Genomic DNA, 27,068 nt, shown 5'->3' with positions numbered 1-27,068 from the left:
GAAGTAAGCCAGTGGATTTCACTCCTAAATAAACATATATTGGTTTGAGTTATAACAGACAAATTCAAAGCACACACAACTCATAGCTCATGCTCTACACAGCACGGTGTTACACCAGCTCCTACCAGAGTTGGAGATGGTATGGCAGTGGAGATATTGGGCTTCAAAAGGGGTCTACTATTCCTTGATACTAACTGCAGAGGGAGAAAATGCTCTTTGTGATAGCATTATTTTGCCTGGGACCTGTGCTAAGAAAGAGTGATAGTCCTGGCCATATATGTGTAGAATAATTGCACAGGGTTCTTTTTAGGTTGTGTATTCAAAAAATCAGCTGACGGATTAAGACCAGGTCACACAAGTACCACTGTGCATTTGGTGAAACACTTTTTCTTTTCTCAGTTCACATAGCAAGGGGGTCACAAATGCAACTGCAACAAATGCAACTGCAGTTTTTCATAGCACTAAAAGCTTTCTTAATGTAGATTAAGCACATTATATTAGGTTTCTTGTTCAATTCCTGGCCTTTCAGGTAAACAACTTTGGTAGCAAGGTAGATCAATGGCCTCACTTGGATAGGCAGCTCCTATTATCTTGTGCAAATTTTTGAATGGGCGAAGTTGCTGTTTGGGTTCATGACAAATTATTCAGATTACAGTATATTATTCATTCACATACACAGATGAAAGTTCTGTTCTGTATAACATCCACTATACCCACAGTGCTACCCAAGATGAAGAAAAGCAGCTGGCTACAGATAGAACTATAATATCAATTAGCCCCGAGTTATCCCTTAATACACTTTTAACATGTCTTTCATACTAATTGTTAAACAGGGGTAGAAGGAAGGATCCCCCCCCAATCTTTTAATGTATGCCTATGAATTGGGATTATTATCCATGTCAATTAACAGAGCCTGAGGGTTGTGGCTATTCCAGATTAATCTAAAATTAAAGAGTATGGACAGCATTGATAGCATAAAGAATGAAAGTTGAGGGCTGTGCAAGAAAGCCAAGCAGTATTTGCTACTGCAGGGAAAAGTGTTCCATGGAAGGGTCAACTCTAGCCTGTGGCTTTGCATATTATGTGCTAATAATGACCATTCATAGAATTAGAGCAGAATAAGATTTCTCAACAAGTTTCCAGTGCTATTGACTACAGCAAGCCCTCATTTAAAGTCATTTTGCTTTTAGTTGTTTGTTCTAAAGTTGATGAGAAAGAAAAGTGGATTCCTGGCTGAGGCCACTGTCTATGTGGAGTTTGCGCATTCTCCCCATGCCTGTGTGGGTTTTCTCTGGCCTGGAAAGCTCACTTTTATTTCAGTGTTTAATATTAGAAGTGTTTTGTGTCATTATTTAGAAGTTTGGTGATCCTTTTTCTGACCAGAAATATGCTGAAGGAACATAGTTCTTATTTATGTAGGCTTATCAATTAGCCCAGGGGTGCTCAATAGGTGGATCGCGATCTACCGGTAGATCGCGAGGCAAAATGAGTAGATCGCGGAGTGCCGACCCCCCCCTTCAGGTGCCTCTGGGAGGAAACGCCCGGAGTAAGGCCCATTGTACTCAATGGGGCTTACTCCCAGGTAAGTGTGGCTAGGATTGCAGCCTCACAGTCTAATCCTAGGCATGTCTAGTCAGGAGTAAGTCCTGTTATACTTAGTGGGGCTCAAGGTACACCAACATACATTGTACACATAAGTGTTATATGTTATGATGGCGCGAACATTGTAAAAAAAACTCTGGTAGATCTCCGGGCCTTGCTGGGTTTCAAAGTAGCTCTCGAGCCAAAAAAGTGTGAGCACCCCTGAATTAGGCTATGGTAAAATTGGTTTCATTATAAGTCTTTGCTTAAAGTTGCCGTTTCCAAGAACCTATCGACAACTTTAAGCAAGGGCTTGCTGTATTCAAGCCCGATGGGGGTCATTTACTGTAACCCTACTGCCTAAACCCACCTTGTCTCCTTCTCAGTCCACAGAGGATTGGGAAGCTGTCGTCAGTGTCAGCTCACAGGCGTTACCCATGAGCCCACGCTGTGGCAACGTGCTACCTTCGGAGCAGATGTATCAAGAGAGCCTGCCACATAGTTCCAGGTGAGATAGAAGAGAGGAGAGCCAGCCTCATGGACCTCACTGACTCAGGGGCAGCAGGGCTGCACTACCTGAATGGAGACCCAGGACGGCCCACATAACATTCATGGGAGGTTTTTAAGGAAATCGAAGCCATGTCAAATGCATCCTTTAAAAAGAGGTTGTTCAATTATACATATGATAAATAACCTCCACACCATAATATGGACCATTATCGAGGGCCCTGTACAGCTGGCATTTTTCTATAAAAATAAGTCCCCAAGGGCACAATCCTAACCCCTTATGTCAGTGCTTTCCAGCACTGGCATAGCGGTGCCAATGGGACGTGTGCTGCATCCTGCAGTTGGGTGTCACTCATGGAGGCCTCCTCAAAGTCAGGGAAAGGCAGCTAGCGTGCCTGTATGGCACGCTGGCAATGATTGCCAGGCTTGACCCCCCTATCAGCCGGCAGCAGGGCTTTGCTGCCAGCTGATTGGCTGGCTCGCCTTAGGGGGCGGGACGACTGAGCCCGATCTGGTGCACAGGCGCCAGACCTAGCTCAGTTCCGTTTGTTCCCTTACCTCAGAGCTGCATTGCCCTTATGTCAGTGCTGGAAAGCACTAGACATAAGGAGTTAGAATTGTGCTCTAAGTAGGTAATGATGTTTGTAATGTAGTTCCTTGGTGACCATTTTATTCTCCAGACACTGTATTTTTCATCTCTTTCCCCCAATATTTTTCAACTTGGCTTTTTCTGGAAGAAATACTATAATATTGAAGCATAGAATCTCTGTGTTATAAACATACACAGATGGACAAACCTTTTCTTATGTGTGAAACTGTGGACTCTGCAACAGCCTGATGAAAATCCGATGAGTCTACCGGGGAAAGGAAGAGAGATAAAATTGTTGGTGAACCCTCGTGTAAAAATATTTCTGTTGGCAGATTCAGCAATAGTTTTAGTAGCAGTTGTTTCTATTCCTGTAGGCCTTTGAAAGGGACAGAGTCACAGCGCCATTCCATACAGACTTGTAACATGAAAAGCCCTGTAACAAATTCCTTCTCAATACAAATATAGGCAGTGAAAATGCAAGCATGGGAACCACGTGCAACAATTCCCAGTTTCCATGTTACAATTGTTGTAGCTGATGGCTGATGGCTGATGGCTGATGGCTGATGGCTGTAGTTTTGGCTGATGGTTGTCTTCCTTTGAGGAACAAACTATTTTTCTGTCAACTGAGCATTTGCTGTTGGATTGAGTGAGTATTAAGCATAATTAAGTGGAGAGCTTGTGGCTTTGTTGTGGTTAGGAGGTGGTTGTTAGTGTTTTGGTTTGGCTGAGGGCCCTTGGCATGTGCTGGTGGATTTTGGTATTGCAGGGCACGGGTGTGTGTGTGTGTGTGTGTGTGTGTGTGTGTGTGTGTGTGTGTGTGTGTGTGTGTGAAGCCATCATTCTCTTGTTCCTTCTTTCTTTCTAAACTACTTACCACACTTTTGAGTTTTCTTTTTTGAGTTTGCTCTTTTTATGCTTTTATGGCACATCACTTATATCTGGTTTCATTCACAAAAGTAGAGCACCTAGAGTTGGGGTGAGTGAGCAGAATGTGACCATTTTAAGTGGAATTTCCTTTCGCTTATCAATGTCTTTTTTTTCTTATCTAGTTTTATCATTTTATTGATTATTTTTTTCTAACTCCACTCTTTTAATACTGCTCTTTCCTTTGGGGCTCTGTGTGTGTGTGTGTGTGTGTGTGTGTGTGTGAGAGAGAGAGAGAGAGAGAGAGAGAGAGAGAGAGAGAGGTTTAGATCGGCAGTTTTTATAACAACTTTTTATTTTTTATTTTTTAACATTCTCTTGTCTTTCAGGGTTTTTTTGGAAAGGATTCCAGGTGTGATAGGGTTTTCCGTGGGATAGGGTTTTCCGTGGAAATAATATGGGGAAAAGAATTAACCCCTTTTCCTATCTTTTGTTGTTGTTCCTGATTCCAAACAAGGAGCCTTATGGCTACAGTCTGGGGGGAAAAAAGTAGATTGAAAGAAGAACGCACACTTCAGTTTAACCCTCAGTTTTCACCTGGTTAATCTGAATACAAAAAGTCAACCTAAGAGCGTAACTGACTCATTGACACAAATGTTATTTTCAGATTTATCATTGACTTAACCAGTTTGTCATTTCAGGTGGAAAGCTGGTGCCTTTGCTCGCACGTACGTTTAGTCATGGATCACTTGTCATTTCAAATGGCAAATTTTCCTTACATCTTTCAGGATATTGCAATGAAGGCTATAGGAACATTAATACCTTTTTAATGAGATATGGACTTTCCCAAGAGAAAACCTAGGAGTCCTCTTAATAAGGGGCAGCATAACCACGTCCTTTCCAAAATGAGGCACAGATTGCACCTGCTAATTAAAGTGTGCCCTGTGAAATATCCCAGGAGGAACAGCTGGTATGGCTGAATAGACAATATATTTTTGGCAGACTGTTGACTGCCATAATTCTCTGGTTGCAGGTGATTGAGGACACAGTCTTACAGCCCAATCCTGAGCTGCCCAGAGCACCCAGGCTCGGCGGCACTGAAAAGGGAGGCTCCTCGGGAGAAGGGGACGTTCGTCCCCCTCCCCGAGTAAGGTAAGCAGCCCCGTAATGTACATGAGTAAAGGTGCTCGTGTAGGGTGTGCAGCCCTCCACAAGCGCCCTGGATCCTGCGGTGCTCAGCTCCGTGAATCCTCCTCCCGCCCACCCGCCCCGGATCGCCTGCCCCTGCCTCCCATTCCGCCGCCTGGCACCGGTCTGTGGAACTTGGGCCACCGCCTGGCACTTATGGCAAGTTTGCAACTGTGGCCAGCAGCACAGAGCCGTGCCGCCGACCACAGGATTGGGCTCTTAGTCTTGTTTACTTGAGAGAAAATTCCCTTGAACACAAAGGTACTTTGAGTAAGCATGTATAGGATTACAATGATAGACACCTTCTATGGGTGTCTCTTTTTCTATCTCTAGAAAAAATAGGTTAACCATCACTTAGTGCATTCCCCATAATGCCCCCTCCATGGCCTCCTATGCAACTTTTAATGGACTTCATAAGGTAATTGTTCAACAGTTCCCATGATGTCCCTTCTGAAGAGAGACCAATTCCTCCTCCTACAGGTAGAGAAAATTTAACAAAGTTTTAGAGGATTTTCTGATGACTTAATGTTTCTGTCAAGAGCTATGGCTTCCCTCCTCTCCAACATGTGCATTCAAGTAGCCCTTTGAAAATAACAAAACCCTTCAGGCAAAAAAAAATCAAGGATCCTTCTCCCCATCTCTCTTCTCCCCATTTCTCCCCATCTCCCTGTCTTTCTTCTCCCCATTTCAAGTATCCTTTATTCTTTTTGGGAGTACATGGGTTCTCTCTCTCTCCAGCATGGAATGGTGCATCCCCTGGGTTTTCAAAGAATGAGCAAACAAAGTTTTTATCTGCAGCAGTAATTGTTTGATGGGTTGAATAGTTGCAACACTATCTATTTATCACAAGCAAGTAGGCAGGTAGGGCTTTGAGGGAAGCAGCTCTTCCTGTTCCTCTAAAACTAGGGTTCCCAACCCATGGTCCATGGACCACTGGTGGTCCGCAGTGCCCTCCCAGGTGGTCAGTGACCTCTCTGGTGAAAAAAGAAAAAAAAAGGCCCTTCCAGGAAGAAAAAAAGCCTCTGCAACGCCAGCAACCAATCAGAGCAGCTCAGAGCCAATCAGAGCATAGCCTTTCTCCATCTCCTGCCTCCCCCCTCCACCTCCCTCCCCTCCTTGTCTCTGAGTGCCCAGACAAGCAAAAAAGTGAAGCACAGGCGCCTTGTAAGGTGCGTGCATTTGTGCAGCCTCCTGGCTCAGCTGCATGCAGAGGAGAGGTGCCCTGCCGCTGCTGCCTCCAGCCTGCTGCCTCCATTGCTTGACCCTGTGCCTTCAGGTAAGCCCTGGCAGCCTGGTTTCTCAGGAGTCAAATCAGGACTTCAGCCTGCCTGGGAAGTCTCTTGGGCAGGTGGGCGGGGGCCGCCACCGCCAGAGGAGGAGGAGGAGGTGGGGGGGCCTGAGGAGGGAAGGAATGGGAGTAATAAGGAGGAGGAGAAGGAACAGGCTCCCAAAGGCATCGCTGGCTCACTGGCTGGGGGGGTTTCCCTGGGAGTGGGTTTCTCTGGATGTGATTTCCCTGGGAGGCCGGACTCCAGCTGGCCCGGGAACACAGAGGAAGGGAGTTGGAGGCAGTGTGGCAGCAGGAGAGGGGAAAAACAGTATGCTCAACCCCCAGCCCTGGTACCCCCTCCCCAGTTGGCAGGATTGGGCCCCCTGGATGTGCTCTTCTAATACCCAGGGGTGGAGCAAAGGATCCAGGCAACCAGGTTTTGGCACCCCTTTTGGAGAGGGAAAGAGGCAGCACCTCTGCTGTCTTCCTGCAAGCTGCCCACCTGGGGAGAAGCAATCCCAGAAGTTGCAGAACAGGCACCACCGTAGCTAAGTACAGCAGGTGTAACCCCTGACTCTTCCTCCTCAGAGAGCAGCAGCAGCTTTGTCCATGGGGAGCCCTCCCCCACCCCGCACTTGGCCAGTTCCCCTATCTCTTCAGATTGCAATCGTATGCATGCTTACCTTGGAGTAAGCCCCATTGACTATAATGGGACTTACTTCTGAGTAAACATGCCTAGAATGGGGCTGCTAGTCAGACTGTGGCTGTGATGAACTTGTCCAGAAATTTCTCCAGTCCCCCTTTAAAGGCATCTAGTCTAGACACCATCATCACATCCTGGGGCAAGGAGTTCCACAGACTAATGGCAGAGTAGGCAGCTGTTGTTTTGTGGCTGCAGCCTACCTATAGGCTGGCTCACACTCTCTTAGCTCCAACCAAAGTAGTCCACAACTAGAGCATGACAACAATTAGAACAGGAAGTGAAGAGAGGCTTTCCCCCCCTAAAGACCTTGCAGTGCACACCAAAAGGACTTTTCTTCCTGAGACATGCAGCAGCCATTCTGAGATGTCTCTCTGAGCTGGTGCTTCCTTCACACATCTCTTCTCCTTCAGGACCCACCTGCCTAAATTGTGTTGAACACTTTCCTAAGGACTCTGGACTCACAAGTGGGGGGAGCAGGGCCAGGGTTGTGTAACAAAAGGAACTGTGGAGGGATGTGTGTGCTTTTTGTTGGCTCATTTAACTACCTTGCACGACTTGTCTAATCCCCTTGTGCTTACCCTCTCCCTTTTTGAGGTGTTTTTCCACACTTAAAAGAGGCAAGGGCTGTGCGTAATGTGGTCTGGTGTGGGGGAAAAGAGACTGGATTGAATTGGGTGGGTGTGAAAACCTCTGAGTTGGGGGGAAATTATTTTGTGTTCCTTGTATTCCATGCAAACCCAAGACTTTCACAACTAGTGAAGCAAATGCAAGCACAACCATCACATTAATTATTAAATAATCTTCTTATGTATTACAAATTTAATTGTATTTTTTGTGTGCGAGGGTAGGGGGGTTGCATGTGGTCCCCACCATCTTAGAATTTTGCCTTAGTGGTCCCTGAGCTTCGAAAGGTTGGGAACCACTGCTCTAAAAAGATTGTATGCGCACTCTGCCCTCCCCTTTAGCCTCTAAGCAGGACAAGTCATCACCTTCCCCTTACACATGAACTAGCTATCCCTCTATTGCCTTTGAACCACTCCTTTCAGGACTGTTCCTCATTAATATGATAGGAGCCTGCTTTGAAGCGATTATTCAGATAAGCGCTCAGCAGTCCTGGGAAGAGTCGCGGCTGCCCTTTTCTGTCCTCATTTTGTTCTGCTGGTGATGTCTGACAATGGGTGAAGAGTTTTTGTAGATCAGGGAAAGCTAATTGGGCTTGCAAAGCTATAGGGAACTAAACAAATGCTCTGGGCTCTTTTTCTAGTTAGAGGAGGGAATGCAGCTAATAGTTAATGGAGGACAATGTAGTGCCCTGACACGAAACAGAAACAATCTCTTTGCTGATCTGTCATGCATGTCGTGTGTGTGTGTGTGTGTGTGTGTGTGTGTGTGTGTGTGTGTGTGTGTGTGTGTGTGTACATCAAGGATAACTGGGTCTAATGGGGCTTGATTAAAGACCTCAGTTTAAAAAAATGACTGCTAGTAAGTAGCAATTTCAAGTGAAGTTCCAGACTGCATCTCGCATCTGGCCTGTGTCTTCCATCCTACCTAGTGGTTCTGTACCTTATATAGCAGCAGCCCAAGGAGAACTGCTGCCTGAACCATCCCCAAATTCCTACTACCCATCCCCCAAATTCCACCTCCTTTCTCCTATCAGTTCTCACCAACCCAGAACAAATGTGCGTACACACACATGCAGAGCACTCACCTTGCACATCTCATTCCACCACTGCGTTTTGTAAAATAGCTTGGCAAGGAGAATACTGGGAGCAGAATCTTTCTATTTCCAAGATTCTGTCTGCTGGCCACTTTATAATAAGTGCCAATGGAGCTGCAGGATGAGGAGGTGCCTTCCTAGATTGCCTTATGGACTCATTACGTTAAATGGGACCCATTTCCAGTAACTGCTGGGGCAGAAACCAGTAAGTGGAGTAGTAAGACCCCTCCCTTTGGTGGGTAGCTTCCTCTCCTGCTTTCAGTTTTTGCTCCCCTTGCCTGCAAAGTGCCTTCATTTTGTGTCATGAAGCCTTTATTCATGTGACTCTATCTCAGCAATGTACACTTCAGGAGCAAGACTTGTGGGCTTCTATAGGGCAAGCTCAGAAGAAGATTCTTTATCAAAAGTATCCTACCAAAAATTCCACATATCATCTTTTTATAAATACAGGTGTGTACCCATATCCGTGGGTCTATATCCACAGACATGGAACCACTGCGGATACAGGAGCCCACCTGTTCACTGTTTTTTAAAATAATTTTTAAAATCTTCCTGGGGCTTGAGTTAGAAGTTGTCAAACTGCTATGCCTCAGTCATTTTTCAACATATATAGTATGCATGAAATTCAGGGAGGTGATGGCACTTATTACTCAGTTAAGTTATGCAAAATTGGATAGGTGAGTCAGATGTTCTGATCAATACAAGCTTTGAACATTCTGTTGGTTGTAAAATCCAAACCGTCTGCCCAATCCATCTGAAATTTAATAAAGAGTAGGTAGGTGACATTTGCAGTCATCTTCCCAAATTTGTGCAGATCCATTGATAAATGACTGAGATACAGCAGTTTAAAAACATCCAACTTGAGCCTCCAGAAGCTGAAAAGAAAGCTTTTTAAAATGCATGATAGTTGTGCAAAATACAAGGCATTGTATTTGTGCTTATATTACATTTGTATGGGAAAAGTGTTTACACTCATCTTAACCCATTTCTGCCTAGCCCACAGGTGTACATGTTTCATCCCTGTTGCGTATATGCAACGTTGGGCAGAAATGGCTTAACCAAAGTATTTTTGTACACATTTTCTCTCTCTGCTCCTCTGTCATGGATGCAGGACCATGTGAAATGAGGTTTAGGTTCATGAGCCTTAGCTCACGAACCCCTGAACTTTATGAGTTGGTGCCTCATTTCTGCATGCACTGATCTCTCCCATTTCATGCCCTCTGCTTTCAGTGTCAGGTGGGTCCCTCACTCTGTCTTCTCTTCACAGGTATGTACTTCTGCCAAGGCCTTTCTGCTTTGAGCCCAGGAACCATTATGAGATCACTGTGCGCTTCCAGAGGGCAGGTGTGACACAACGCCACCCTGCAGCTTTCATCCTCATTGATTCGGTAAGAAGCTGCTATGCGCTAAAGCAGAGGTCTCCAAACTTTTTGGCCAGAGGGCTGCATCAAATATCTGGCGCAGTGTTGAGGGCCAGAAAAAGATTTAAATATAAAGTTTAAATAAATAAATTAGAGATGGAACTTAGATGAGTGAATAATTGAATGAATGGGCTCATTCATTCAATCTCTCCGGCCCTCAGAACACACTCCAAAAGCAACCAGAGCACAGCTCTGTTTGTGTTCAGTTGAGTGGGCCAGCGGCTTTCAGGGGACAAGAGGCTGGCCGTGGGCTGGATAGAGGCTCGCTGCGGGCCGCATCTGGCCCCCAGGCCAGGGTTTGGAGACCCCCGCACTAAAGCTTGATGCACCAGATTGTTCAAATTTTTCTCTCAGCCTGGAGTTAGCAGTCCTTCTGTTTTCACATCAGTGGGAAGTCCCTGGTAGGAAGAAACATCACTTCAGCCTTGTTTGGTCTCCTCCCTGGCCAAAGTGGATTTTCTCTTGTGTCTGCAGGGAGCCTAGAATTCTGTGCAAAAAGGCCCACATTCAGCAACCAAAGCTTCCCCAGATTCTGCAAATGGAAGCAACTGCACACATTTATTAGATTTGCTTACTGTTCATGCTGTTTTCTTGTGCATGCACATGCTGCTGCTTAGTGCATGGCCGTGATGGCCAGTTCCATTCACATGGAGGGCCACATGCTCCCTGGCCAAGCTACTAGGGAACCAAATCCTTCTCCAGGAACAACATGCTTGTCTGAGAAGTGTATAGCGTATGTTTTGCATTTGACTCCACAGCTCCTAAGTCCAACCTTGCTTCCCACTGTAGTCCTAATCTGTACTGGGCCCTGCCTCCACACTCTATCTTTTTACTCTGCTATTTAAGTTAAGGAGGAAAAATGCACCCAGGGCCAAACTATGTCTTTAACATAATATGTAGTTTAGCCCTGTCTGAGTGTTAGTTAGTGTGTGTTTGTACTCCCAGGAGCAATTAGAGTGAGATAGATTTCTTGGCCCACTGCACATATTCCAAGTGTATTCTGTGATCCATTGGATGTTGAATTGGTCATTAGAACATAAGCCCAGCTGGATCAGGCCAAAGGCCTATCTGGTTCAGTTACGTGTATCTCACAATGGCCCACCAGATTCCTCAGGGAGCACACGAGACGAGACCTGCATCCTGCTTCCCTCCCTTGCACCAGGCATTCTGAGGTAGTCTACGTCTAAAACCAGGAGGCTGTACATATCCATTATGGCTTGCAACCTGTGATGGACTTTTCCTCCAGAAATTTGTCCAATCCCCTTTTGAAGGCATCCCTTAGTTCATGTCCCAACCAGGTCTTTCTTGAAGCATCTCCCTGTTTCCTACAGCTGGTTCTTTTGCCACGTGTGACAGAGCTACCTGGTCTCCATGGCAGTGATCCAGCAGCCGTGGAACGTCGAGAGGAGCTGGAGCGCTACACGTGCTTGGAGGCATTCCGCATGGCCACCATGCCTGACCTGGCTGAGACCTGTGCCCGCCTGCTGTGTAGCATCTCGGCCCTGATGCATGATGGGGCTCTGCGTGAGTGAAGGGCCTTGTTCGGTGCAGGAGCAGAACTGTGTGGAAGGGGATGTACTTGTCTCAGGTGGAAGAGAAAGACAAGATGTGACTTTCTTCAGTTGGGAAGTGTAGTGTGGTGGGCAGAAGCAGTGCTTGGCCTAGCACTCTATAAGGACCCTAACAGTTAGATAGAGACCCACCTCAGACTAGCCAGTAGAACTTTAGGCTCCATTCCCTGGGCTGCTCTCATCTAGGGTTGAGGAGAAGTCTCTGGTACCACGAGAAGAAGAGTCTAAAATACTGTGGAAAATAATTCTGAATTCTGCAACCAGAAAACTAAAATCTGCTACTAGAATTATAATTCCAGTTTCATTTCAAACCCTTTTGCTCAAATGTCAAAAACATTTTCAGATATCTTTCTTTATAACCATGAGAGTTTGGAATCTGTTCACTTTTTTTTAAATATCATAACAAAAGCTAAGATTCCCCACTTTCCTGATTCTTCATTGTAAGCTGTACTCTATGTTCTTGCTATTCTGTTACAACTTATGGTCTCAACAAATTGTACTGCAGTCCCCTGCATAGTTGCAAGCAGGCAGATTCCTATACTTCCTTGTTCATGAGTCCGCTCTAGAGCTGGGCTTCTGTACAGTGCTGGGCAGACATCTCCAGTTATACACTAAGCTGTGAAACAAGAATCCCAAATGCTGTTCTTATCTCATTCCATTCTTACTCGAATCAGAACAAGGGGAGGGACGTGCCCATTGTCATCCTCTTACATAACCACTTCCCTAACCCTGGGCAATACTGTCTTTTCTATCCCTAGCTTGCCAGTGTGACCTCCAGGGCTCTACTAGCAGCGTCTGCCACAAACTGGGAGGACAATGTCAGTGTAAACCCAATGTGACGGGTCGACGTTGTGACCACTGCATCCCTGGCACCTATGGATTTGGGCCATATGGCTGCAGTCGTGAGTAACCAAGGCAGGACCAGCATATACTGCCTGCCCCATGTTCCTTTTTGTCTTCATAAGAACATAAGAACAGCCTCCCTGGATCAGGCCATAGGCTCATCTAGTCCAGCTTCCTGTATCTCACAGCGGCCCACCAAATGCCCCAGGGAGCACACCAGATAACAAGGGGCCTCATCCTGGTGCCCTTCCTTGCATCTGGCATTCTGACATAGCCCATTTCTAAAATCAGGAGGTTGCGCATACACATCATGGCTTGTACCCCGTAATGGATTTTTCCTCCAGAAACTTGTCCAATCCCCTTTTAAGGGCGTCTAGGCTAGACGCCATCACCACATCCTGTGGCAAGGAGTTCCACAGACCGACCACACGCTGAGTAAAGAAATATTTTCTTTTGTCTGTTCTAACTCTCCCAACACTCAATTTTAGTGGATGTCCCCTGGTTCTGGTGTTATGTGAGAGTGTAAAGAGCATCTCCCTATCCACTCTGTCCATCCCCTGCATAATTTTGTATGTCTCAATCATGTCCCCCCTCAGGCGTCTCTTTTCTAGGCTGAAGAGGCCCAAACGCCGTAGCCTTTCCTCGTAAGGAAGGTGCCCCAGCCCTGATCTGATTATTATCTGATATTCTCAGATAATTATGCCATAGTATGCTAAGTATGCAACATACTTAGCCTGGGGGTTAATACAGCCTTTCCTCAGTCACTCTAACAGCTCTGGGATTTCTTTCCACAGCCTGTGCCTGTTCCCCAGAGGGCTCGGTCTCCAAGATTTGCGAACCGGTTAGTGGGCAGTGTCGCTGCCAGCATGGCACTGTGGGACGGCAGTGTGATCATTGCCCACCGGGCCAGTGGGGCTTCCCAAATTGCAGGCCTTGTCACTGCAACGGGCACTCGGAGGAATGTGACTCGCACACTGGGGTCTGTCGTCAGTGCCGTGATTACACGGCTGGCCGGCACTGTGAGAGGTGGGTATGTGGGATTTGTGGCAATGTGGATGCAACACAAATGGGTTTCCTACATATTTCCTGTCTGAGTGTGGGGCAGACTATATCCTATATGTAATTCCATGGTTTTCCAATTATTTTTTAAATACAAAACATCCATAGACAGATTCAAGGTTAAGGGTTCTATTAGTGGAATGGAATGAAATAAAATTAAAAAGTAGTTGTATTGTATTGTATTGGCAACCTTCAGTCTCGAAAGACTATGGTATCGCGCTCTGGATGGTGGTTCTGGCACAGCGTCTAGTGTGGCTGAAAAGGCTAATTCGGGAGTGACAATCCCTTCCACACCGGGAGCAAGTGCAGTCTGTCCCTGGTCTGTCTCCCTGGCTATGGGCCTTCCTTCTTTGCCTCTTTGCCTCAGACTGTTGGCCAAGTGTCTCTTCAAACTGGGAAAGGCCATGCTGCACAGCCTGCCTCCAAGCGGGCCGCTCAGAGGCCAGGGTTTCCCATTTGTTGAGGTCCATCCCTAAGGCCTTCAGATCCCTCTTGCAGATGTCCTTAACTGACAGCTAAAACTACTGACACTCACTTCGAGCAGAATATCATGCTCTACTGCCTGATATATCTAGACGGTGCTTGTATTCTTAGAGCCCGAAAAGGAATCTTTCCTTAGGTAGTAATTCTGGCTGCAAAAACCTTAGTGATTACATATGTAATGTGTAGTTTGGCTCTCTGATACCAGTCTTCCAGGAGGAGAGTTGGGGCTGCAAGCTCATTATTTGGGGATCCAAGGAAGTTGCAAAGGAGACTTATTAGGAAAGTGACTCTTTATGAAGTCACTTGAGGGAAGAGGGGGGGACTGCACAGGTAGTGTATGAAAAGGAGCTCATGCTATGGGAGAAGTAGATAATGGTGGAACCTGGCAAGGCCTACACTGGGGCAAAGTGATCTGTGAAGATGATAATTTTAGGCTGCTTTCACTCAATTAACACTGGTTTTGCCCCATCACAGGTGCTTGGATGGTTACTATGGAGACCCAGTCCTGGGCTCTGGACAACAGTGTCGGCCCTGCCCCTGTCCTGGGTATCCCGGGTCTCGGCATTATCATGGTATCTCCTGTCATGCTGATCGGGAGACCAACCAGATCCTTTGCCTCTGTGCTCCAGGCTATACAGGTAAAGTGCATTGTGGGACAGGGCTGGTGACTATAGGATGGCTCTTTTACTGCACTTATTTTCATTCCAGTTTTGGGGAATCTTCCAGCTTCTAGAAGCCTAGTGTATCTCCCAAGCCCTTTTAGACTTCCATTGTAGCACTTGTCACACTGTTCCACTTCCACTGTAGCAGGCCCACACTACTTGTGACTTATCCCGATCAAATACAACCCATCAGCAATGTATTGTACTTTAGCAGGTGCTTGATGTCTTCTATGTTTTTGCAGCCCTAGCCAGATGGCAAAAACAGGAGGTTTACAGATCTACTGCTAGTGCCATATACCTGGCTGGTAGGCAGCATTTGACTTAGTTGACTCACCAGTTGTGGAGACCTGCTCTGTAGACCCATCTGCCTCACTGCTTCTGTCTCTCCTCAGTCTCACACACATACGCACCCCTCTGACTCTACTACTGTGACGTTCCTTCTTGACATTCATACTCTTTGCCACAAACCCTGTAGAGCTGGTTGATTATGAAGTAGTAAGGGAGAGGATTCCTGCTCTGAGCTAGAAGATTGTCAGCCCAATCCGAGCTAACATTTACAACAGCAGAGCAGAAGTAAATGGCCGTACAGTGGTGTACGTAGTGTGCCACTGGTGGCCATTTGAAACCGACACAACAAACAGCAGCGATGTTGGCAGCCCACTGGCAATACTGCTTAGCTGTTGGAGTGCAAGTAAGCTGGTGTGGGAGCAGGCAGTGGGAGGGAGGCGGAACAGAGAGGGAGGGGACGAATTCCGGTGGCAGCAACTTGTGCCAAGATCGTTATCACTATTCTCTTTCCCCTTCATTACTCTCCTTGAACTTACCAACAAAATAACTGGCATAGTTCTGAGGAGACCCATTGGGGAAGTGGAGGCTTACCCCAGGGTAAAAGTTCCCTTACCTTGAGGAGGCCTCCCTGATTGCCCCCACCATCACCACAGGATGTATCGTGTGCCTTGTTAGCAAGGCTGCATTGGCGCTGGTGGAGTTATTTAGGATTGGGCCCTCAGTTACTTAGGGGGACATCTATCAGCATTGCTGGGGGAGAGATGGCCGCCCCAGAGGTGACCCATATTGGGGCATTTCAAGAGGTCGCCAACGGAGCCAGAGAAGGTTGTGGCCAGGCTCCCTCCACTGTCCTAGTCTGTCAATGGACCCAGTAGAGATAGGCAGGGGGAGGGAGTTCCATCACCCTCTAGTCCGCCTCCCTGCTAGCAGCCTTGTTCAGGATCACTGGCTGGCCAGCATCCTACCTGCTAGCCAGAAAGGCAGGATATAAATCCTATAAATAAATATCCATCCTTTCCTCCAGACTGGGCTGCTGTGAACACTCGCCACCTTAGCTTCACTGAAGCCTACTGATTGTGGATCTACTCCCCTTGCCCCAGATATCAGTTGCCCAACCAGGCCTCTCCGTCAATCGCAGCAGGACTGGCCGAGCTGTGATTGAGGTGGAAGGGGCAGGACTTCCGCACCTCTTGCCTCCTTGGGGCTGGGCCTGCTGGTGAGGTGGGGAGATGCCCTGTTGCTGTTATGCCCCCATGGAAAAGCCTGCTGGCCAGGAGCACAGCCATGTCAGGCTTAGTGTGAGCGGGGTCCTGAGTGAGATCTTGGACACATCTTTACTCATTTGGCAGCATCTTGTTTACATTCTTGGTCAGTGCTGATGGGAAAGTTCCCATCAGAGGTGCCAGTTTCCATCAACTGTGGTGAGGAAGGAGGGAAAGGGCAACCCCCCGCCCCCAGTTGCACATCCCCCTGATAACATCTTCTGTCTCGTGTAGGGCCGCGTTGTGACCGCTGCGCGCCTGGCTACTTTGGAGCCCCTGAGCAGGAGGGTGGAGCCTGCCGCCCCTGTCAGTGCAACAACAACATTGACACCAGTGATCCTGAGGCCTGTGACCCACACAGTGGCCAGTGCCTACGCTGCCTTTACCATACTGGTGGACCTCACTGTGCTGAATGCCAGCCTGGTTACTACGGCAATGCCTTCCAGCGTAGCTGCCGACGTGAGTAGGATGGCCAGACCAGGGTTGTGACGCTGGGAGGAACATGCTATGAGGAATGAGGCCTGCTCCATTGTGGCTACTACTGCGAGGCCACAACAACTGGAGCAGGCAGTTTAGCTTTTGGTGTAGTTCAAATGCATTATGGTAAGGGTTAGGACTGAGGAGAAAGTGACTGGGATCTGCCTGTTGTAGTGGGAATGTGGCAGGTGTAGGTATGGATACAGCCCTTTATTTTGGGTCAAATCTCAGTGAAATTTTAGTGAAGAGACCCCCCCCCCCCCATGGACCATATTCATTGCATGTTGAGCAGACAAGGCCCTTCCCATGCATTCCACCATTGAAGTCTATAGATCTTAAGATTTGCATCCTGCAGCAGAAGAAGGTTTAGGATGAATGAAGGAGGGCTGGATTCTGCCTAGGAGTTCTTCAGGCATTTCCAAGGTTAGGTAGAACAGGAGCCGCTTCTATACAAGAAAGACTGAGGCACAAGCAGGGGACTACCCCTCGCTCCCCTTTCCTGCCTCATAACTTGTTCTTTTCCCCAGGCTGTACTTGTAATGATCAAGGCACTCTGCTCTCTCAGTGCTCTGAAGGCATCTGTTACTGTGATCGGACAACAGGCAGTTGCCCCTGCCGTGCCAACGTCGTGGACAAGAATTGTGACAAATGTGCCCCCAACTTCTGGGGTTTTGGCAGTGACTTGGGATGCCAGCCGTGTGATTGTGATCCTGCCCACTCCTTCCGGTCTGACTGCAACATGGTAAGTTGCTGTTACAGTATGTGCCCCATACAGTAAGGCAATTTGGTGGCAGGATAAGGCAGGCCTACCAGACTGCTGCTGTGTGTAAGCAAATGTAAGCATACCTGTCAGACAATGGGGCAAGGACCAATCAGGGCAAAGTGCTGAGTCATTGCACAGAACAAGGAGAGATGGGAAAAGCTGATGCAATCCCTGCCCAGGATGATGCAATGACATTCCTCAGGGATGAGGTCATGGTGTTTCCCATTGGCTGACAGGAGTATAAATGTCCCACAAACACACTCCACTGGTGTGGGTTGTAGGAGTGAGTTGCTGCACGAATCTCTGCTGGACTGACACCTGATTTGCTGACTACTTGGACTGCCTGTGCTTGCTGATTTCTGGAACTGCCTTCTACTTGTAAATACTGCTTGTAAATAGACTCTGGTGCTGGGACTTTCCTGGGTCTTGCCTCCTTTTTTTGTCGTTCTTCCCTGTGCTCTGAGCACCACACGCTGCAGCTGCAGGTTTGCTCTTCTGCTATCTCTCTGTTTTGCCCATTATCTCCAACATTATCAGGCACCCGAAAGAGTCAGCCAAGGGTCTGGATAGCACCTTAGAGCTTTCTGTTTGGTGTTTGCCTTCAGATTTGGTAGCAGTTTGGACACTGGCATCATGGCCATGCCACTATCTCTGTCCTAAGTCTCATCTTTCACTCCACTCAGTTCACAGGGCAATGTCACTGTCAGCCGGGCTTTGGAGGACGTGTTTGCTCCAATTGCCAAGGAGATCACTGGGGTGACCCGGAACGTGAGTGCCTAGGTGAGTATAAGTGCATAGTGTAAGCAAGTATCTCCGGCTCCACATAAAGTGTTTTTCTCAGAGTGTACAGAATACAAATAGATACATAGTTCTCATGTCAGCATAGGCAAAAGTGCACACACTTGCTCAGATCAGAGAAAGGTGGGGACCAATCTCTTGTCTTCAGAAGCAATGAGCAATACCATCTGGGCAGTTCTGACCTATTGATATAAAAAGACTTCCTTACTGGTGTGTGGCAGACCTCCCTGTAGGTTGTTACTTTGTCCAGAGCTTGTTGTTAGTGCATAAGGCTGAACTTCCCTGTTCACCAAGTCAAGACCATCTAGTGTAGTGGTTCCCAAACTATGAGTCAGGACCCACTGGAGAGTTGCAACCTGATTTTTGGTGGGTCACCAAAGGGTGATGGAAAGATCAGAAAACTGCCTCAAGCCCTGAGGCTATTCAAAAATCTGATACTGTAGCTGCTAATTACCATGCAAGGAGCTCAACTCCTGTAGTTTGTATGCATGTATAAACAAAGGGAGATAAACGTTTGAGGGTCTTTTTCTGCTTATTATTACTTACAAATAGATGAAATGAAATATTATTTCTTTCTAGCTCTCCTTTTAAAAAAGTCTGGTAAACCTAGATGGGTCCCAACAGAGTATCATTTTGAAAAGTGGGTCCCAGTGCTGTAAAGTTTGGGAACCACTGCTCTAGTCAACTTTATCACAAATCTATTGGCCGAGTGGACAACTTAGAGCGCAATCCTCACTTGCACTGGAAACAGGCAGGCCGGTAGGCCAGCCCAGGGCAAGGGGAAAGATTTTGCCTTACCCCGTGTCACACTGCAGCAGCCCCAGTGGGTCTACTTGGATCTGCGCCACCTGATGAGGTGGCGCAAATCTGAGCAGCCTGGGACTGCCGTGGACTGCCCGGGAACGGAGTCAGGATCAGGTATAACTGCCAGATCCTGGCCCTTGCCTCCAATTCCCCGCCTGCCCACGGTCCCACCCGCTCCCCGCCCTCCCCCACCCCGAAACGCCTTGGTGGGTGATTAGGAAACTTTCTCAGTTGGAACATCCGGTATCTGGAATTTCTTTCCCAGGGAAATGTGCCTGGGACCAGCCTTGACATCCTTTTAGCAACAGGCATGAACTTTTCTTTGTTTTCTAGTGTTTCATCAAAACTGGTTTTAATATCATGGATAATGTTTGTTTCTGGCTTTTCATTGTATGGAATGCTTTTATTTTTCTATTAATCATTTTGTTATAATTATTGTTTTTATGAATTGTTAAAATGCAGAGTGGTTGTAATAAAATAAAACTATGTAAGCTGGTTCATCCCTGATTTATAGGAATCAATCCTATAAATCCTATAAGTTCCTATGCCAGGCATTTCCCCTCAAGTGAGCTGAACTCATGCTAAAACTCCTCCGTGGAGTGACATTTGCCTTTGCCCTCTACAGCTTGCGAGTGTGACCCAAAAGGGTCGGAGAGCCTGCAGTGTGACCGTCTCACTGGACACTGTCTATGCCGGGCTGGCTTCACAGGGCAACACTGCGACCAGTGCCAGCGTGGCTTCCGGAAGAACTTCCCCCACTGTTCTCCCTGCCACCCTTGCTTTGGACAATGGGACGTGGTGCTGGGGCAGCTCTGGGAACAGCTTCAACGACTGCAAATCACAATACAGGCCCTAAAGGAAGGTGGGCCCATACCTGAGGCCAGCAATAGTCGCATGCGCAAGCTGGAAAGCAACCTGGATCATATAGAGCAGCTTCTGGGGGATGGGAGTAGCCCAAGCACCCCACTGCTTCACCAGCTCAGCACCTTTCTGGCAGATATCAGGTAGGTTGGGATGCAGTGTGGTAGTTCTTAGGGCAGGGAAAAGGCGAATGGAAGAGGAGCTGGGGAAAGGTATGTTCTCACTCTCTGTTTGAATGCCGAGAATCAGTTTCTATTTCCAGTGGCTCAGTGCGTCAATTTTATTCTCTTGGCATATCCACGCCGCAGACTCCAATGAATTTAACTATTATTTCTTCCTAGGATTGCCCAACCCTCCAGGATTAGCCTGGACAAGAATCCGGTGACTTTCAGGTGACTACTGAGAGCAGTCCTGGAGATTTTAATACCAGCTCCTTGTCTTACAGCCCAATCCTACCTAAATCCCCATGCAGCAACGCAGCAGAGCAGGTACAGCTGCTGCTGTATCCCACAGGGGTTTTCAAACTGCTGGAGGTCTCCTCGGGGCAAGGGGATATTTGTCTGCTTGCCCTGGGGTAAGCTCCAGCAGCCACAATGAGTCAACACGGATCTGTGCAAGTTCGATCGCTGGTGCGAGACCTGGGAAAGTGGATCAGCCCTGGGCAAGGGGGTCAGAATTTATCATGCATTGCTGCCAACAATCCCCCCCCCGGGCCTGATCTGCCCCCATCGTCACCCATTCTGTCCCCCCATTGCACCCACCACTCTGTTCAACCCCCTCCTCACCACTCTCCAACCCCCTGTGTGGACTTACCTGCTCTGGTGGGTCTTTGTGGATCCACTGGCACACAGGAGGACACTCTGGTTTCCCTGTCAGTGGGTCTGCTGGTGAGGCTAGAAATCCCCTTATAGGATTCTCAGCTCCCTTGTTGTTGGCATCCTTCAGTCTCGGAAGACTATGGTATCGCGCTCTGAATGGTGGTTCTGGAACAGAGTGTCCTCTCCAGTCCGTGAAGCCTGGGTAAAGCAGATATGGAGGATAGGCTGTTACCCATGCAGCAAATCCCCCCTCTCCATGTCGCTGAAATGGTCCAATGGAGAGGCAGAAGCCAATACGGTTGGTTCCAGCGGCGTCGCAGGAGTTGCCAGAACGTGACTGTGTTCAGCCATGAACTACCTCAGGGACTCCGGCTCCGGATTTTGCCTCGAGGTTGACTCCTGAAGCCTTTTCCATAAGTGGATGTAGCCACAAGGCAGTGGAGGTTTGGGATCAGAGTTTTCCTTCTCTTAGATGAGCTGCCTTCCCAGGCTAACGAGTCCCATCTACCCGGTGGCTGTTTAGTCGCCTCTTACGACAAGTACAGCCAAACCGAGGGCCTATTCTTATCCCCAGCCCCCAGGGGAGACAGTACCAAAGTACTTACCTTTGTACCTTTGTCGCTTGCCAAAGTACAATTCTCAGCATTCTTGGAAACCTCAGCATTCTTTGGGGTTTAAACCCATATATGATTGCATTGGGATTGTTGTGTAAATCAGGCAGGTTACTGATGACGTACCTATCAAAAAGCCATTTCATATGCCCTAAGTTCAGACTTTTTTTTTTCAAATTACTAGACAGCTTGTACAGGACAGTACAGGTTATAAGCTGCCAGTGGATCCTCTTGCCATTCCTCAGTAGGATTTCAGAGGCAAAGTAGAATATATTAAACTTGATTAATATTTATTGTAAATATATTTTGTGCTGCAGGCTTGAATTTAAATGCTAGCTGCAGAAACATGAGACCCTCTAAATTTAAGACTGCTTGTGGGGTAAAGAGTATGGATGACAGCAGATATGATGAAACTAAATATATTGGAGGCAGTGAAACTTCACAAAAGATCAACAAATGTATTGAAAACGGGATATTAATTTTGGAATGATAAAATGCTCATGTTCACCCTCTGCTTTGTTTTTACTATTGCAGAGGGGCCCCCATATCCACGGATCAGGTCCACGGCCCCCCTGCTTGCCTCCAGAGGGTCCTCTGAGCTCAGCAGAGGCTGCGGACAGATGTCCAAGGCCTCTGCTGGGCTCAGACTGAGCTCAGAGAGTGGAAAAAAAACACTACTTCTGGTTTCGCAGAGAAACCGGAAGTGACGTTTTCAATGCCTTATAAGGCCTTATAACCTCCTCTGGGGCTTCCCTGGGCCTCCCAATGCCTCATAAGGCATTAAAAACGTCACTTCCGGTTTCTCTGTGAAACCAGAAGTTGTGTTTTTTCACTCTCTGAGCTCAGTCTGAGCCCAGCAGAGTCCATGGATGGAAGTACATAGCCTCTGATGAGCTCAGAGGCCCCTCCAGAGGGGAGGGGAGCTGGGCGCCCCTTGCTTCCAGAAGGTCTAAACCAGGGGTGTCCAAAGTTTTTGGCAGGAGGGCCACATCGTCTCTCTGACACTGTGTCAGGGGCCAGGGGAAAAAAAGAATTAATTTACCTTTCAAATTTGAATAAATTTACATACGTTTACATAAATGAATGTATTAAAGATGAACTTATATGAATGAATGAAGGTCTTGCAATAGCTCAAGGCCTATAAAAGGCCTTGCACAAAGCAAGGCTGGCCTTCCCTTTGCTGCTGCTACTGCATCGCAGAATGTGAAACAGCAACCAGTGGCGGGAGCCCTCATCCCACAGCTCACGCGAGAGGTCAAACAGTTGCCCTCACGCTGAGAGCAGTTGCATCGGGCCAGTGTGGGCTCCAACAAATCACCAGAGGGCCAGAGGCTCATTGAAGACTGGGAGCTCCCTGAAGGCTGCATCGAGAGGCCTCAAGGGCTGCAAGTGGCCCCAGGGCCAGGGTTTGGGCACCCCTGGTCTAAACCACAGGGGCAGGTGTTTGCCCATCGCTGTGGTTTCAGCTACGTGCAGGGGGTTCCAGAACATATAAGGAGGCACACCCGTATAATTATTATAGTATTTAAATATCTTTTTAACCATACGTGTTTTGCTTGGGTTTCGAATATAGGGAAGATGCTCTCTCCTACTAAAGGTAGATGTAAAATATTAAAAGAAACAGGGGAGTGAGCCCCAAAGATGTGGATGTATTGCACTGAGTTGTTTATTTTCTGATATAATTTGTGTCCCATTCAAATGTTCTTTGAAGGAGTTCAGGGCAGTGCAAACCATTCTTCCCCTTCCCCCATTTTATCCTCCTAACAACACAGTGAGGTGTGTTAGGCTGAGAGCATCATGGCTAAGTGTGGATCTGAACCTGTACACTGTATATATATCCTTCCAGGGCAGACATGGATGTCCTCTGGCCACAGCTGCAGGCCACAGATTCACAGCTGGATGGCACAGAGCAAGAAGCAGCAGGACAGAGGGATCGTCTGAATGCACTGAACCAAGAGCTAGGGAAGCTTAACCTCACTGTCAGCTACCTCAACAGCCAGCTCGGGAGGCTGGCAAATGCCAGCTTTAATGGTAAGAAACACGAGGAAGGATCCATGCAAAGGGAGTGTTCATACAAATCACAGCAAGCCACCTTCCATTTCCTGAAATGCATCTGTTCTCCCTGTACTGGCAGAGTCTTTCCACAGCATCCTAGAATCTTTCCAGCAGTCAGAGCAGGCCCAGCAGCGAGCAATTGCTTCCATTCAAGGGCCCGAAAGTCCGGTGGGTCAATCCAAACACACGCATCAAGCCACAGTCAAGCTACTGAAAGAGAGGGGGGACGCTTTTCGCAGGAGTGCGGCGGCTCACCACAAATCACTCCGTGACATCCAGAAAAAGGTCGACAGCCTCAGCCTTAGCAGAATCAACCAGAAGGTGAGCCCTGCAGTGGGGATGGAGTGAGGCTCTGAGGGAAGGAGGGAGGAATTAGAGATTGGAGTGGTGGCCAGAGCTCATGGTCTCCTGACCCCAGTAACTACCTTCCTTTCATTCTGTCTGCCTGTAAAAGGGAACTTGGGTCTTGGGGAACCTCTCTCCCCTCTCCTTGGACTGACTTTGGTCCACTGTTTGGTCTAAGGCTTCTCTCCTTGGACTGACTTTGGTCCACTATTTTGCTCCAGATCTGTGGTACTTCTGGAGAAGAGGACTGCAAGCAATCCCCTTGTGGAGGGGCCTCCTGTAGGGACAGCTCAGGCCAGCGGCACTGTGGAGGCCCTGGCTGTGCTGGCGCATTGCCTGTGTCCATGACGGCGCTTCACAGAGCCCAGAACTTCTCCCATGAGCTGGAGACCAGAGCCAAGCAGCTGGGTGCCATTGCTGACAAGGTACCATCCCAATATATATCTATGTGCTAGGCAAAGATGTAATTAAAGTGCAGGAGAGGACTTCCTTGCAATAGGGTAATAGATCATTATACTGTCTAGCTATACACTCACTCACTCACTCACTCACTCACTCACTCACTCACTCACGTACGTACATACGTACGTACGTACGTACGTACGTAAAGCCCAATCTACACATTCCACATACATTGGACTTCACAGAATAACATCAACGAGAACTGGTCTCCTGCCCCAAGAAGCTTACAATATAAATTTCTTCTGAAAGAGAAGACGGATGGTGGTGGATTCTCCCTCACTGGAGGTCTTCAAGCAGACGCTCAGCAGTCACCTGCTGGAGATTCTCTAGAAGGATTTCCTGCTACAGGTGCTTCCAACTCTATGATTCTATGATAAGATATTAGGATTTTGTGGGCCAAAGAAGAAAAGAACCAACCCTTTTAAACTTTCCAACCACTTCCCTGATGAAGGCTTCCATCAAGACTTGCCTACACTTAGAGCACGAGGTTCTGTGTCTGAACCTACCCAGTACTCAAGATTGCTCTTAGGGCTGGGCTGAGCTAGCTGTGCTTTCTGGGGCTTGACACCATTATCAGAATGATCCTGCCAGCATGTATTCATTCCCACACCCCCTGTATTATGCAAGAGCTGCCGTGTCACGCTGGGTGTCCCTCCTCTTCCACTGCTACCCCCGTATAGTGCCAGCCAGAGAATTACTAAGCTGATGCAGCTTCACTTTTAGGTTCAAGAAATCCAGGACCTGGCACGTGATGCCAGGAGCCGAGCCCAGGAGACTCTGAACCATGCTCAGGGAGCCCGGAGCCGTGTGGAAAATTCAACAGCAAGGCTGAGGGAATTCATCCAGAAGATAAAGGATTTCCTAGCAGGTGCCAGACATCCTTTGCTCTGAAAACAAAGTGACTGTGACTGAAGGGATGAATTGGCTTCAGCACTGTCCCAATGAAATTTAACTCCTATACTCAGGGGGGAAAAATGGTGCTATGCATATAAATGTACCAAATTCTGTGGCATGCTGACATATGAGCATCTAGCAGATGCTCCTTCTGGCAAGGACTAAACTAATGGGTGGGAAGCTTTGGAGGCAGAGAGAGGGAGCCGTAGTCACAAGCTCACATGTCCAGCAGTAAAAATCTGTTCTTGTCTCCCCAGAGGAAGGTGCTGATCCCGAAAGCATTGAACTTGTGGCTCAGCAGGTCCTGAACATCTCCTTGCCCAGCAGCCCCAAGCAGATCAGCAACCTGCTCAAGGAGATTCGGGACAGAATTGGCCAGCTGGATGGTGTAGACCTTATCCTGAACAGCACAGTGCACAACCTGACCCGGGCCAGGGAACTGCTGGAAAAAGCAGAACAGGCAAAGTGAGCCTCTTTCTGTGTAAAACAATAGAATTCCTTTATTTAAAAACTGACATTTTTCGTAAACCAAATGACAAAAATAACACATTTTACATTACTACCCTGTATGATATTATAATATTGCTATAACAACACTCTAGATTTTATCCATCCAGGGATGGCTGTAGCCTTGATGCCCTGCTTGTGGGCTTCCCAGAGACATCTGGTTAAAGCAGTGTTTCTCAACCTTTGTCCCCCCAATGTACCACTTCTGACGGCCTATCTTAAGCACCACCAATACCATGTCAACCATGGCCCTGCCCCTTCTGGCCCCACCATGCAGAGGCTCCTGGGGAAGGGGGAAGGTGACAATCAGCTGGCGAGCAGGAGCCTGCCTGACAGAAGCTGATAATCTAGTCAAAATCAACTTGGGCAGCAGAGGTGGAGTGTTGTGAAGAGGATCAGCTTTATGTACCGCTAGACAACAGCTCAGGTACCTCCAGTGGTACGCATATCATTGGTTGAGAAATAGTGGGTGCATTACCAAAATTCTTTGTAAAGGCCTCTTTTGACATTTATGGAGAATACTAAGCTAACCCATATCCCAGCTAAAGTAGTAGGAGGCCACTCCAGCAGAAGTCTGCATTTTAATCAATGAACATACAGTAAGGACATCAAAAGAGTCCTGTTGGATCAGGCCAAAGTTCATCAAGGCCAACGTTCTGTAACCCACAGGGGCCAATCCAATACCTCTGGGAAATATGCGAGCAGCCCTGTCCATAAAATCCATTATCTCTGACCCTTTGGCAGATTGCTTGTGTCTTCGCCACCATGATGACTAGACACAAATCAAGATGCTGGAGTTTGACAAACTCCATGCCAGAAGCCAAAACTGCATGATTTGTGACGTGTCTACAGTCATGGAGCTTTCCTAGGGGCCCCAAGTTGCTTGCATGAGAAATGGGCGACTCTGTGTTGGGAAGTCTTCCGTTCTTGGCATGTAACTTTTGCTTTTTCTTTTGTTGCACCTGATGAAGTGGGTTTTAACAATAAAAGTTTGTGCTGCAAGAACTTTGGTAGTGTGTCAAGATGCTGCAAGACCCTCAGTTGCACCTGCGCTATCTTTTTATCCAGAGAACGAGCAGAGGGTGTGCAGGGAACCATCAAAAGCACACGTGCGGCATTGGATGCTGCACAGAACAAAATGAAGGCAGCAGAGCAAGCAATGAAGAGCTCGAAGGAGGCCATCCGGAATGTGGAGGGAAGCATCAGACAGGTGAGTAAAAAGTAGCCAACTTGACTGCATTTCTAGGAGAGGAAGGACGGCTCCTTCCAAGTTTTCCTGCACTCTTTCAGTGCTGAGTTTATTCTGATCCTGGGCTTCTGTTTCATGCTATGATCACGATAAACTAATTCAGACTCTTTGGATAATGAGCCAGTTATTTCAGAGGCACTCAGCCCTCTTACCGCTCTTGAGTCACCCACCTTAAGCTTCCTTATAGTCCATTTATGCAGCTTCAACTGAAGTGCTATAGAGCATTCACTGTTTCATTTAGGTTTGTCAAAAAATACCTGATTAGCAGAGCCATCCCTAGAATGTTGTGGACAGTATATGGGCCAAGGGCAACTCAACCAGTGCAGGGTCCCCCTAGGATGGCCATATATTGGTCATGAAAGTGTGGGGCCCTGGGTGGCAGCCCCAGTTGCCCTACCTGAGGTATAGCTCTGATT

The 27,068-nt window shown here is 47.7% G+C and overlaps 1 protein-coding gene across 1 annotated transcript in view; it reads left to right on the top strand.

Annotated features, from left to right (window-relative positions):
* Nucleotides 1-27,068, top strand: part of LOC136638973 (laminin subunit beta-1-like) — a 56,318-nt gene that overhangs the window by 25,450 nt on the left and 3,800 nt on the right. Inside the window, exons 17-32 of the mRNA XM_066612997.1 lie at nucleotides 1,968-2,089; nucleotides 9,687-9,807; nucleotides 11,172-11,364; nucleotides 12,170-12,313; nucleotides 13,049-13,280; nucleotides 14,271-14,434; nucleotides 16,243-16,467; nucleotides 17,013-17,227; nucleotides 17,932-18,028; nucleotides 19,476-19,854; nucleotides 22,987-23,171; nucleotides 23,275-23,516; nucleotides 23,762-23,965; nucleotides 24,726-24,870; nucleotides 25,154-25,361; nucleotides 26,472-26,613. Coding sequence (XP_066469094.1) covers nucleotides 1,968-2,089; nucleotides 9,687-9,807; nucleotides 11,172-11,364; nucleotides 12,170-12,313; nucleotides 13,049-13,280; nucleotides 14,271-14,434; nucleotides 16,243-16,467; nucleotides 17,013-17,227; nucleotides 17,932-18,028; nucleotides 19,476-19,854; nucleotides 22,987-23,171; nucleotides 23,275-23,516; nucleotides 23,762-23,965; nucleotides 24,726-24,870; nucleotides 25,154-25,361; nucleotides 26,472-26,613 — 3,018 coding nt within the window. The remainder of the gene's footprint in view (nucleotides 1-1,967; nucleotides 2,090-9,686; nucleotides 9,808-11,171; nucleotides 11,365-12,169; nucleotides 12,314-13,048; nucleotides 13,281-14,270; nucleotides 14,435-16,242; nucleotides 16,468-17,012; nucleotides 17,228-17,931; nucleotides 18,029-19,475; nucleotides 19,855-22,986; nucleotides 23,172-23,274; nucleotides 23,517-23,761; nucleotides 23,966-24,725; nucleotides 24,871-25,153; nucleotides 25,362-26,471; nucleotides 26,614-27,068) is intronic.

The sequence above is a fragment of the Tiliqua scincoides genome, chromosome 2 (assembly GCF_035046505.1).
Source record: "Tiliqua scincoides isolate rTilSci1 chromosome 2, rTilSci1.hap2, whole genome shotgun sequence".
Classification (NCBI taxonomy): Eukaryota; Metazoa; Chordata; class Lepidosauria; order Squamata; family Scincidae; genus Tiliqua; species Tiliqua scincoides.
This window is presented reverse-complemented; position numbering and strand designations above follow the sequence as displayed.